The sequence below is a fragment of the Salvelinus alpinus genome, chromosome 1, assembly GCF_045679555.1.
Source record: "Salvelinus alpinus chromosome 1, SLU_Salpinus.1, whole genome shotgun sequence".
Taxonomy (NCBI): Eukaryota; Metazoa; Chordata; class Actinopteri; order Salmoniformes; family Salmonidae; genus Salvelinus; species Salvelinus alpinus.
The window spans coordinates 30,358,288-30,372,480 of NC_092086.1; the positions used below are offsets into that span (position 1 = coordinate 30,358,288).

At 42.6% G+C, this 14,193-nt stretch overlaps 1 protein-coding gene across 1 annotated transcript; it reads right to left on the reverse strand.

The window, feature by feature from the left end:
• Positions 1 to 4,671: 4,671 nt before the first annotated feature.
• cbx4 (chromobox homolog 4 (Pc class homolog, Drosophila)) lies at positions 4,672 to 13,977 on the reverse strand. The gene is made up of 5 exons (XM_071396179.1): positions 13,650 to 13,977; positions 13,511 to 13,554; positions 12,674 to 12,739; positions 10,029 to 10,095; positions 4,672 to 8,507 (listed from the first exon to the last, which is right to left on the reverse strand). The coding sequence occupies exons 1-5, from the start codon at positions 13,716 to 13,718 to the stop codon at positions 7,068 to 7,070; spliced, it is 1,686 nt and encodes a 561-aa protein (XP_071252280.1). The 5' UTR covers positions 13,719 to 13,977; the 3' UTR covers positions 4,672 to 7,067.
• Positions 13,978 to 14,193: the final 216 nt, after the last annotated feature.

The following is a 14,193-nucleotide window of genomic DNA, read 5'->3' on the forward strand; positions in this document are numbered from 1 at the left end:
TATTAAAACGACAACATATTAAGGGAACGCGCTAAGCCTAGAAGAGGTAACGCCTAACTGCAGGACTCCATATTTGGTGGTCTCGATGATTGGTCTCAGCTTTACTGCAGTGCAGCAATGGCGACAGCCATACATGGATACACAGTGCGAGTTGGTAAAATATTATTGGCTCGCTCGTTTCTGGGCAACAGCGGTTACTCAGCTCACTACAAGCGCTGATCGCTGTCCTACTTTCATGGAGGACATTATCTGTTGTGCAAAACGCGTAGCCCGAGTAAGAGGAAAACCACAGACACACATAAAATACATGTATGTTTTCAGCTCGAGAAGAAGAACCACAGCCTCGAAGCAAACTGAATTTACTCTGCCTCTCTCTCTCTCGTGTTTATTCAACAACGATGCTGCAAATAAGTCTTGGCGGATTGTATTAGTGTTTGGCCATGATTTAACACTAAATAAATGTAATCTTCACAAATTACATTTAATTGACTTATTTGTGAATCCTTTATAATTAGAGTGGCATATAGGCGTGTGCTACTGGCCCCCATCTGAAGTGTTTTAAAAAATCTCATAAAAAATACACAAAACAGTCATTCGAATTGATTGGTGTTATTAGTTGTTGTTTGCCCTAGGCTACATGGCAAATACGCCGTGCAGTAGGCTACGTCTGCAAATGTAAGATGATACAGCAATGGCTGGCTGCACTGGAAGGTTGTGGTGTGGTGATAAAGGGGGAATGTGAAACATCGCACTTGTTCTATTTATATGCTCCAACGTGTACAACGAGGTTTCTGTTTGACTACAGAAAGCTGAGTCATCTCAGAGTCATGCGTGTCAGTCATATCTCAGGTTCACGCAATCTCTTATGCGATCTTGAGGTTGGCTATTTCTATAATGTCCTTCACTTGTAAAGATAGTCCTGTGTGTGTTTGCTTGTTCCAGTTCTGTGGCCCGTCTTGTAGCCTAATTATATCTTCTTCAAATTGACCGCCAAGTGGCCTCACCTTATATGACTGTGTGTATGTGGCAAAAATGGGCTACCTTGAATCATAAAGGGTTATTCGCCTCTCCCAGTTACAGAACATTTTCACCAAAAGGGTTCTTAAAGTATTCATTGAGGGTTAATTTGTTAGGTGAAAGAGGTCTACCTGCAACCAAAAAGGGTTCTGCCTGGAACTACATTAGGTTATCCTTTAGACAGCAGAAGAACAATTTATGGGCCAATTTTTATAAGAGTATGTCCAACTCCAGATATATTTAAACCTATTTTCCGATATGTATTATGTGCACCTTTGGCAATTTGCTATCCACACCAAACACCTTGATTGAAAATAGACTTGTTGATGAATTTCGATGAATCATTTCTGTTGGTTACTATCCAAGTGCATTTGTCCAACACTAAGGTTGTTCGTTCCCCTTACTAGTGATTCTGGCTTTCGTTAAGATCAAATACAATTTCTCGAAATGTGCCTAAGTTTACGTTGCATTTGCCTATGTTACACTGTGTAATAAACTAAAATGGCGTGCTTCTTCGGTCAGTAGGCTAATTCAGAACGGGATTCTGTATTGAAACTGACATGAAACGCCCATTGCACTACTCAAATCTGTAGTTTATTAGGCTACACCTCCAACTCTCAGCGCGTTATGCCGAGCGACCATTTCATACACCGCAAAGCCCCTGCGAACATTCGATCCGCTGCTTGAAGCGGGTATAGACGAGAGAAAATGGCTGTCTCCTTTTCAGCAAGTTACAAACGCTGTGTATGAATAATGGAACCTTTGACTATAGGGCCAAGATATTATCCTAAAAAAGGAAGACTTATAAACGTAGATGCAATATAGCTATCCTCTAACCCTTGCATCTACAACGGATTCCAGTGCAAATCAAATGGAGACTGATACAAGCTGGCTATGTGCCGAATTGTTTAATGATAAACATTAGTTAAGTTACTTCAGCTGTAAACATCTAAAACATTTAACGCTGAAAACGGAAAACAAACACATAGGCTACTTGTGGGACAGTTGGAAAGTAGATGCCTCAACAAACGAAATGTAGCCTTCATTCACCTTCATTCACCTCGATAAAGTCCTCATTCCTGAAATGCATGATGAAAACACGCAAACCAATTAATTTAAACTTTTCTATATGGTTCACCAAACGAAGAACCGTCATTCTAGATAAAATAGACACATTCTCTATGGCTCTTAGCCTAATGATATCCGATTAAGAACCATTGACATTTTTTTTAATGATATAGGCTATACTAACACGATTACAATACAGTTATACACTTTAACCTACAAATTAAAAAGTCTAAAATATGTGTCCATGAACATGGACAGCTGCATACTGTCCATACGGACAGCTTTGAATTCTTAAAGTTGTGATTAAGCCCAAAGTGAGATTTCAAACTTGCAACAAATGCATAGGGAAAGGGATGTCAGTGAGCCTATATATGACACCGATATAGTCTACCTGATCAGACTCAAATCTATGGCGAAACGATTTTTCATTCTCTGGACAATTTCAACATTTATTGGCATGATATAGCCCAGAGAGCAATTCAGAGGTACCGCGCTGCGCTTCTACAAATGTGCAGGACTTGTCAAAAACTCCGCTTGGTTTTGTGTATGAGAGCTATCTGCAAAAATATGAAACAACATTTGATAGGCTACAGACAAGTTGAATGTGTAATTGGACTTTTGTGCATGGATCAAATAAATGGAAATAAATTTAGAAGTGAACGCATTCCAAAAGAGAATTGCTGAAATGATTTTATTTGTCCCTGCTTTTTAGATTAATAGAAGTAGCTATTTCCGAAAAAGTCTTTCAAATAAGGACATCACCGGCCACTCCCCATGTGCGTGCATCGCCAATTTACATTTAATACAGAAGCAACATTTACTGCCTTGCTCAAGGGCACACCGATTTTGTCACCTAGTTGGCTCTAGGATTAGAACCAACAACCTTCCAATTACTGGCCCAACACTCTTAACCGCTAGGCTACCAGCCGATTAAAACTTCTCTCAAAATGTGTTCAGTTGGCCCATCAATCTTGACATATCTATCTGTTCCAAGGTTGAATGACACACTCCCAGTCTAAAAAACATTATTTGATAAGCAACTCCCATTGAAAGACCTCGGCATGTTTTCCAGTCCAGTCCAAGGTCTTTCACAATGTAATGGTTACATTGGTTTTAGATTAGGTCTATAGACAAGGTCATGGCCCATATTATGTTATATATTATATTAAGTCTAAACAAGCCATACAACATGTTCTGATGTTCATGTAACGTTTATGTATAGGCATACTCCCTCCCAATATGGGTAGGTCTACTTTCCCTGTTACACTTGACTGGTCTGGGGCCGAATCATTGAGAAGCGCGACCGCCTGTAAACTCGAAGTTCCAGGAAGCAATACATTGACACATTTTGAGCCTAAATTCCAGGTATGTGCGCTTTTTTGCAACTGCATTCGCGCCATCATTTGGGTTGTCAATAAATTGGGCTTTGGGAGTTACTGTAGGCTACCATGCACATCTGAACAGAGTTAAGCATACATCTCAAATTGTCTTTAGGTATTTGAATTTGGAAACCCTAGATACAGTTCACAAATCTATAACTCCCACAGCACGTCTCCCACCAAAAGACAAGGCAACCTGACACATCTCACCGCCTATATATAGGACGAATTATGAATGGATCGACTGCATGATCATTAGACGAGCCTACTGGATAGGCCAAGGTTATGCGTGTGTGGGAAAAATAACAACCGAAGACGAGGCCTACCACCCCATGACAAAACTTACCTGAAGGACAAATCTTGCATGTAGTCAGGCCAAGACACATTGCTGAAACGGCACGTGAGTTTGTCAAAGCCTCAGTTGTGTTCGTACAAAAATGGAGTGAGTGTGGGAATACGTCAATTGTAGCCTACATCAAACAGCCTAAAGATGTGCAGCTGTGCGACTTATTCAAAGTTAATGTAAAAGACTTGAGACTTGGTTGATAGAAGTGAAAGCCTAATAGAGGTCTTCCTTCCCATTCCACAAAGCCTTTCACATTGTGATACAAGAGGTATCACAATGTGATATTGCATAAGACCCTCACCTCCCCGCTACGTAGTGGTTCTGACTACATTCCTGCCAAGGGTCACGCTGTCTTGCTCCAACAGAAAAATAACGCATCAGTAAAGTAGTAATAACACAAGTGCCCAGTACAGTTATTTAACAGTTATTTAAGACAGAAGGCCCTTTGTTCTGGATTGTAAATGTGCTTAAGCAACTTCATACGTGGTTCCATTCAGAGGTCACATTATTACCAACATTAATGTTTTTTAAAGGAAAGTTAGCCTTTTTTGTCAAGCTGAAAACAAAAAACGTGGTCGGTAGCCAAGGCCTAAATATTAACTTTAGTGTCAAAATAAAGAACATCACATGGCACATAAGTAGAATAAAGTGAATAATTATTTTAAAAAATATGTATATATATAACATATTTGGGGGTAGTTGAAGGAAATTATAATGCCTGTTACAATATGCCAGTCTACAAATAAAGGATTTTCCCCCATACTGACTGAAACAATACTTCAATTAATTTGCCTTAAGAACTGAATGTCATGCACAGCATGTCCCCATAGCAGGCCAAAGTCAGACAATGTCAGAAAAAGGTCAGTTATCTTGCTTTATTGTAAAACATACCATAGCTGTGCCAACAGTACTAATTCCAGCCCCTCCCCATCGGAACACACCTTAAAACAATTATTTTGCCTTTGAACCAACAAGTGCAGGGAAATGTAACCTGGCTCCAACAAATCAATGGTAACCAAAAGGATTCAAAAAGGTACAAAGTTGTGCTAAATGTTGTACAGACAGGTATAAGATGTTCCACCTCTAATGCAGAGGGCATCTAAGTGAGCTTAGTTTTGGACAGCAAAATAATAATGATAATAAATCATATCTATTTAATCATTATCATCATAACAATCATATGTAAATCCATAATCCGTCATTTTCTTTCTTGCTTTGCATTCAGTGTGCATCGAAGGCAATTTAGACTGTAATGTAGGTTACATCCAACACGGTTTCAACGACAGAAGAAAGTACTCTAACATACACTTTAGCAGCAATATCAAAAGAGCTTGTGCTCATTGGATCATGTATGTTAGGATCAAAATATCAGCCTCTAAACATAACCGACTCACAATTAGCTTTTATATTTTGCACAAAGATGGGTGTTAGGAAACACTGAAAATACACATCTATGACTAGTAACCCAGGTAGCTTCGATAAGCTAAAGACAGAGAAGTTATACATGTCAATCTATCAGGCCTTTGTAAAGCAAGCATCAATCGCAAGTTAAGATGAATGCCCCTACTGTATGTGTGAAATGCAGAGGAGGCTGGTGGGAGGAGCTATAGGAGGACAGAGGCATTGTAATGGATGGGATGGAATAAATGGATTGAATCAAACATGTGGTTTCCATATGTTTGATATGTTTGACTCCAATCCATTTACTCCACTCCAGCCATTACGATAAGCCTTTCCTACCAGCCTCCTCTGGAGAAAAATGTCACCCTGTCATAAGGTCAACTTAAATGCAAAAATAGTCCTACACAGACCTGCCACAAATAGTTCTGCATAGACCTGCCACAAATAGTCCTACATAGACCTGCCACAAATAGTCCTACATAGACCTGCCACAAATAGTCCTACATAGACCTGCTGTATGGGCTTAGTAGACCATCTGTGGGTCTTCACCAATGCAATACATCAACCTAATTAGGGTCACAAGTCAATAAATCAGAATTTATCTTAAAGGAAAAATGACTCAGTTGATAAATGAAAACTCTGGTCATCATTACTCACCCCTGAGAGCTAATTTCTTAAATGGTTTGCCTGCCTGCCACCGTGCAATTCAATAGTGCAAGTTATATTTTACACTTTGTTTTCTCAAAAGGAAAACATGCAATGTAGCAGCTCATGGCTAAGATTGACAGGGTTTGCTGAAACCGGTGTTCAGTTAGTTGAAATATATGTGTGTAACTCTAGTTTTCAAACGAGAGCATTGGAGGATTTGTCAGAAGTTGGCTTCAACCTCATGTCAGAGTACACCCCTCGGTGAAACTGGGACTGTATGATGTCGCTGTGGGTGCCCGGCACACCCAACATTCATATTTGCATTTCTTCTTCCATTCATTTCTCCTGCACTCACAAACAATAACAAAACTCACCAACGTGAAATATGACACAGTAGCCTCAGACTGAGCACACCTGGCTGGAGTAGATTGTAAAGCAATGGAAATAAGTATAACTCATATGGAGAATACATATACAGTACATAGTACAAATTAATATACACACATAGGTGAATGCAATGAAGTGCTTTTAAACGGATCTTTGATCACCATAGTTACTCAACATCATCTACTTATGGACCAAAATAACCACCATTATTAAGTAGAACATACTGTATGTATAAAACGGCATACATCTCAGGCTAAACTCTTAGAATAAAAGGTGCTATCTAGAACCTAAAAGGGTTATTCGGCTGTCTACATAGGAGAACCCTTTGTAGAACTCTTTTCGGTACTAGGTAGAACCCTTTTGGTTCCAGGTAGAACCCTTTTGGGTTCCATGTCGAACCCTTTCCACAGAGGGTTCTACATGGAACACAAAAGGGTTCTACTTGGAAACAGAAAGGGTTCTCATATGGGGACAGCCCCAAAAAACTTTTGGAACCCTTTTTTCTAAGATTGTATATGTTTGGTATATATCCATCAAGCCACAACAGCAAAAGCTATTCTATATGACTTGATATTTCATAATGGACATTTCACTAGTAATTAACATCCACCTGAATGCAGTCACTGAAATCCATGAGGGCACTTTCTTGGCTACCACATTACCGGAGAGTTGAAGTATAAAACATCATAAGAAATGTATTGATTTTGAATTATAAATTATAAATCTCCATATGTACAAATCTTCACGTTTCTTTTTACATATACACATATTGATAAGGCCGTCAAATCAGTAGTCCTCTGTCTCGATTGGTCCAGGGACTGTTAAACAGAAACGTATTCCTTAAAAGTGACCGTGAGACAGTTCGTGGTGATGTCAGTGATGACAATGTTGCCCATAAAAGGAGAGAACTTTAAGACAGGCTCTTTTTCAGCCTCCTCTGTTGTTGTTGTTGCTGTTGTTGTTGTCGTTGTTGTCGTCTCTGACTCCTGTACCACTGCAGTTGGATCCTTAGGCTCTGGTTCTGGCTCTGGCACTGGCTCAGGTTCAGGTTGTTTTCTGGTTCTGGAACAGCTAAGATCCATAGGTTCTTCCTGACTGGTGCTGGAGTCCGTAACCTCATACCCATACCCGCTACTGCTGCTCCGGCGGGGGACAATGAGGTGGAGGTCCATGGGTTTGTCCTGGGGCGGAGTGGGCACAGCACTGGGGACACTGATGCTCCTGGAGCTCAGAAACTTTTTACACGCGCCCCTGTCCTCCTCGGGATGGGAGAGCTTGCGTTTGCGGTTGTTATTTGTGGTGGGGAGTGTCCGGATCTGGTCCATAGGGCTAGGGGTGGGGAGGCTAGTATCCATCGCCCAGGGGGAAGGGGTTGGGTTGGTGGTTAGCTGTAGGGGGTGATCATCCGGTAAGTCCGCCTGGCCCCTCGCAACCTCTGTGTTGTATTCCTCAGCCGTGCTGGGCGATGGTTTGGAGAAATGTCCGTCTTCTGGAGAGCATTTCTTGGGATGCTCAGCGGCCGGAGGGGAACTGGCATTACAGATCTCTTTAGGGACATTGGTGGTCCCCTGTACCTTGGTCATGTCTGACTGCTCGGCGTGTTGAGGTTTCTCTTCTCCAGTCAAGTCTGAAGAGTGTTTACCCTTGGCCGCCCCAGCCTTGTTGCCGTCCATGTACTTGCTCATGACGATGACGATGCGTCCATTCTTGTTCTTGTTCTTGATGATCTTCATCTTGCTGCTGACGGCGCTGGGTAGGGCTGCCTCCTTTGGGCTGGGCTTCAGGGCGCATTCGCTCTCAGCCTCGTTGACACGCACCGCTGCTTTCTTCATCTCCACCACCGTCACGTCTTTGACTTTGCTCAGGCAGCCCGTGTTTTTGTCGCGAACCCATTTCTGCTGCAGTGCCGGCGGCAGGTTCCACCCAGGGTTGGGATTGGTGGGCGGACTGGGTTCCTGACCTTTGACCACGTCTTTGGGCCTGGTGGACTGGGTGTTGTACATATTGGGGTCAGGCTGGTAGTGGTGGTGTTTCTTGCTGTTGAGCTGATAGAATAACTTCTTCTTCCCGTTGCCTAGTTGGTCCGCTGAGACTTCCTGTTTGCTGGGCTGGTACTGGTGGTGCTTCTTGCTGTTCAGCTGGTACTGTTGGGGCTGGGAGCGGTGCATCTGGATCGGGTCTGACCTGAGGTGGTTCTCGGTCTCCGGAGACGTCTCCTCGAATCCAGCAGGGATGCTGGATCTCCGTGCAAACGAGGGAAGCTGAAAAAGTCGGAAGACAATGGAAGGTTATTATTCTGGAAAAATGAAAGCACTCCTTTCATCTTTTATTGTTCGGGTTTAACTGACGAGGGAAATAGAAAAGGCAAAAGATAACCAACAGAAATCTATCCTAAGTCTACATTTATGCTATGTTGCTTTTCATAACTAGTCATTAGCCTTAGCCAGCAATCCAATAAGACATTATCAATCCCATCAAGGGTAATTCAAAGACATTGTCAGAGCACAAGAATACAATATCATTGCATAAATTATCCACATACTGTAAGCCTAAATGCAACACACAGGCCTTGGCTAATGGCTACATTTGTACATTGGGATTCAGATGTTATCGGAACATTACATTCTAGTTCCTGGCTATCCTGGCATAAAGGACACAGACAACCGATCTATAACTTTGTGTGAGGAGAGCATCCAGTCAGTGCTCTCCTCCTGGGATTCCTTCCTCCATCTTCTCAGATCCCTCTCCCTTCTTTCCCTCTCCACTTCCCATGCATGACCCACCCCCCAGGCCACGAGAATGCTATTTCAGAAAGGGGAGGAAGACGCTATGTCTGTGACCTCAGGGTCACTTAGGTGCCACTAGACATGTCACGCTTGATCCTTGATGTCAAACCACGTGTGGTTGTAGCAATGTGGTGTGTCTCTTAAAGGCCCACTTTGTACAGACATTTTTGAGGATTGTCTATCCTTGCATCCATATCTATGAACTTGAGAGTGGTTACATTTCTCCAGCCTTATCCGTCAGCTTTGTAGCAAACTAAGTGGCAGGGCTGCCATTTTGTTGTTTTTCAAATGAAGTGGGTCTTTCAGGGCTTGACTACTCGTAGTAATAAACACAGTGGCACTAAATCACTAGCCGTTAGTAATTAAATCTGGCTCCAAGTGTGTTCTTACAAAATCCTCAACCTCAGGGAACTGTGAACTGTGTTCTGTTATTCTTTCACTTCTGCTTTGAATAATTCTAGAAAAGGCACATTTTAGAGCTAACAAATTGCAAGCGTGAAAATGGAATGGCATACCAAATTTCCCATAGGCAACATGGTTATTCATTTGGGGAGGAGAAAATAACACTTGTAAAATCTTAAAAGGGAAACATCCATTTGCACATGTGGCTATTAGCATAAAATAAAATGAATGCGCTCAAGCAATGCTTCCAGAGCCTGAGGCAACAAACTGGGTTTCATGATGAGTGTGTAGGCCAGACCAGCTGGAGGACCCCATACCTCTCTCTCTCTCTCCTAATGCAAATCTACTCAAAATAACCACAGATATAATGACAGGGATCTCCAAAACACCTGACACTGGTGTGTTACAGGAACTTCTGTTCTCTCTCTCTCTGTCTCTTTCTCTCTCTGTCTTTCTGCTGTTCAGTGGCATCGCAACTGCAGTTTAGTGGCATGTCAACAGAATGGCTGACTGAAAATCCTGTTCTTTTTAAACAAATGGAACTATTAAACATAAAAACAATATGGACAATAAGGTGGGGATGATGATCGTTACCTGGACTAAGAGATGTTTTGGTTTTGGTCCACGTTTACGATATCCCATCAACTGTTCCTGTCTCTCTCTGTAAAAGATGATGAAAAAAACATATATTTACCATGAGGGTGGAGGTTGGCAGGAAACATCATCTTGTGTCATCAAAAAATGTTTGACGTATTGACATACTGGTAGCTTTACAACATATTAATGAACTGTACATATTGACAGATGTGCACAAACAATACAAAGTTTGCAAATATATCACTCTATTGGTCTTATTAATAATTCTGTAGCATCTCTAGACCAAATTATTTTTTTTAAATAATCTCTTCAAGGTTGAAAGTGGAATTCTGATTTTGAAGGCTAATGAAGACCCGAGTGTGACCTGCTGCAAAGCATTCTGGTCTGTCTGTATTTGCATAACTCTCTCCATAGTAATATGCCAATCATTCCATATTCTCATTATAATGAAGGAATTCAATTAGTTCTACAGCAGGGGGAGAATCTCCCCCTCTCTTTTCCACATCCTCTCCCACCGCCAGTCCTTACACCTACCTATGGTTCTGTCACAGTCAAATCCTAATTAGGGTCACATGGTGTGTATGAAATTGAATAAATACAAGGTTGAAGTAGGGTTTACTGAAAATGAAATAACTGCAGCACAACAGCATCTACCCTGCATAAAGATTAGGTGAACACAATGGTCTATTATTAACTATGCACATTTGAATATATTGGGTTGTATTCCCGAGTAAATTACACTCACTGAATAAATGCATTTATAACTAGATTCCAGAGAACTATAGTCTACCAAGAATAACATTATATTTGTTTGGGTTTACAAAACTCTCCCCACAAAAAGAAGAGAGAGAGCTGTGCAGGACGTTATGATTCTGTTGTGATCATATGCACAGTCATGTCCATATGAAATAATTGCTCCCTGGTTGAGGCCTTAAGTCATAACAAGCTCGTAAATATAACCCACTGGCCCAATGGCAGCTGGACTCGACGCACCCGCACCGCTGTGCATTAGCGCATGTGGCTAACACACAGCATTAATGTAGTAGGCATACTATGCTACGGTATGAATGTTTAAGCAAAACACTGAGCAAACCGGTGATGACACGGCCAGTCCCCGTGAACTTTCTGCATCATAAAGCAATAACGTGGTGTGATTTTACACCGGAGACGTCCAGCGGGGCAACCTCCCTTTACAGAAGATTTGGCAATTACAACCTCCCATGTCGATTCCCCTCCCCCATCCCCCGGGACCAGAGCAGAGCGAGCCGAACACACAGGCCTGCTCCTTCCCTCCTCACAGCGCAGAGGCAGCGCTCTGAGACCGACCGTCCAGCCCAGACACAGACAAGGCCGCCGGGACACTGGAGAATATGAGGTCGCCAACTGGAAATGCCGGAGAGCAGTGGATGTCAATTACGGTTTCCAAAAATGTGATACCCATCCCCCGTCTTTTAGGCCTTCAGCCTTCTATGCATCTCCCTGTCCCCACACCGACGTGAAACACGGAGTGGTGGTGGTGGCCTATGGGGCGGGTAGCCTAGGTTATCCCGTGGGTGAGAGAGAGACCAGCCGCCTGCACCACGCAATGCTGTTGTGATACGTTGTTGGAGTGAAATGACTGCGACATATGTTGTCATTAACGCAATCGAGTATGCATGACATTGCTTGTGATGTAGACTATTTGTGAATTTGCGGCGCAAAATTGTTTAAGCCCTATAGGCTTTCGCCCAGACATAATACTGTTATGTAGCCTTGCTTATAATCAACTCTTATAGATACTCCAAAGGTTTTAGCGAATACAAATATTATTCCGATCAATAGTTATGAAATAAAATGTGGTTTAAAATATCCCATTGCGTTTGAATGTAGCCAAACGATAGGCCTAACCATTCGTCGCCTGAATCTTAAAGCTAATGGTTGAAATCAGCCCATGTTTCGGACTACACAAGAGTGGTTTTGTCATCATAAGAACTTTCACAATGACATATTCATGAATTGACTCACAGGGACCAGACTATCAAAATACCATTAGGCCTATATGCGCAAATTCGTCGTTCATTCACAATAGCATCCCATCGCCGTTATTTCCTGCACCTGCAAGACTGGCTCACTTTTGACAGCAGCCCAAGTCTCCGATTGTAATAGGCTACACAATAGGGCCGCAAGCAGGTAAATTAGGCCAATAGGAAGATTGCTAATGAAGGATATTGACTTCATACATATATTTACATAGTTTATTGATGGACAACCTCACACCGAATGTCTAATTCCAACAACTTCCTCCGTTTATTTTTCTCCGTTTATTTTATAGCAGTTCTTTGCATAGGACTAGCCTACATTAACTGCCATGCCGCGGAGCATGGACTCATTGAGACCCAGACCTTGACAACAAGCCATGGATTTGTCTAGGCTATTCAAATGCAGAATGCAGAATTTAATACTAAAACTATGCACACGTGCGCGTATCTAATCAATCCATACGCGTGTCTTTGGAGTTCTCCCAACATTCAAACACATCCCCCCATGGGAGGCTGTGTGGTATATGAATAACATGCGCTGCTACCCACCGCCCCCCTCCTCTCGTGACCATATAAGGTCATGACTCAACTCGAGGCTGCTAGGCCATATCCAAAGTCTCTCACCTGTTTTGGAACGCCACGAGAAGGCGCGGGTCAAGGATGTTTTCCTCGGGTTCCCATGTGTTGTATCTGTAGAAAGAACAGAAAAAAAATATGTAATTCATGTTGAGAAAAACAACATAGGCTATTCCCTTTTACAATATAGAGGCTACGGTTGTCTCTCAATATATGATGGGTTATGAAGTACATGCTGTTCTTGACTCTAGCGTGCAATGTCGTTACAGTAGTCTTCATGCGTAAAGTAGCCTATACACCAGCATGTTCCATGTGTTACAGCCTACTAATGGGTTCGTCTCGTGGATTATTCACTATGTCTGGCAGGGGAAGCCAATTCCAAAACAAATGCGGATCATGCCTGCCATAGCAAATAACCCTGGGTATGTCTCAAGTAGGCTACGCGAGAGAGAGAGAGAGAGAGAGAGCGAGAGAGAGAGAGCAGTACACAATTCAAAAGACAGGGTAGGGTCCCTGCTCTATCCAAACGCGAACGGTATAAAACCAATAATCTTTGCACTGTGCACCGAGTTACAGTCGGCCATTTTAACGCCACTGTCTCGTAAATTCGCTGGCAGTGCAGATATAATTAAAACGGGATTACATGGCTGTGCCTACCCCCTTCCCTCGCATAAATTAGTGAAGGCATCCGTATCGCTCTCCCTCTCTCTTTCTCGCTCCCCTCTATCTCTCTTTAGCTCGCGCCCGCGTCCCCGTAGCTGCCTTTCGAGCGAGGATTTTTTTGTTGAAAAACAAAATCGGTTGCTCCCTGCAAAATCCACATATGGGTACTATAGTGTGTCCGAGCATTTAAATCATATGCACGAATCAATGTTTCACACTTACTTGGGAGACCACCCTCTCCACTTTACCAGGTATTCTATTTTGCCCTGTCGGAAAAGGGAGAAAGAGATTTGGTGAGAAAACCGATAACATTCGAATTGAGCTCAACGCTATTGAAATGTGCATTGGTGAGAAGTTTTACCTTCCGAATGCGCTTCTTTTCGATACCCTCCACCGCAAAGACGTGCTCTCCCGCGGCAGGTAGCTCCATTCTGGCTTGAATCCGTTTGAAGCGAACGAACGTTGAAATACGTTGATGCCTTCGTTCACTCGGTGCGTTCTCTCCTTTGGTAGTTTTCCAGTTATAAGAAACCAAACTGTAATCCCTCCACCACTCCTCTCTCTCGCTCCTTCTCGCTCTCTCTGTCGCTCTCTTGCCCTCTCTCCTCTCTCTCTCACACACTCTCGCTGGGTCCTGGCTCGAAGGCAGTAAGCAGAAAGATATCCACAGTCCACACTAGTGGAGCTGCAAGAACACTTCATGCAATAGCCAGGCACATGACGTCAGAGCGAAGAGGGGGAGGTGAATGGCAGAGGTTTGTACCCGCTCCGTGTGTGTGGAGCAGAGTTGGGCTGCAAGAGACAGGCAGCTATGGAAATTATAATCCATTACTGTATAATTTACATCCACGAGCAAACCATACCTTTGTTGACTAAATATGTATCATATACCAGGTTTATTCGAT

Bases quoted from the DNA above. Each gene is read 5' to 3' on its own strand.
- cbx4 (XM_071396179.1), bottom strand. From the start codon at position 13,718: ATGGAGCTACCTGCCGCGGGAGAGCACGTCTTTGCGGTGGAGGGTATC. The intron at 13,555-13,649 runs GTAAAACTTCTC...CTTTTCCGACAG, and splicing joins AAAAGAAGCGCATTCGGAAG to GGCAAAATAGAATACCTGGT. The intron at 10,096-12,673 runs GTGAGAGACTTT...CATCTTTTACAG, and splicing joins CTCGTGGCGTTCCAAAACAG to AGAGAGACAGGAACAGTTGA.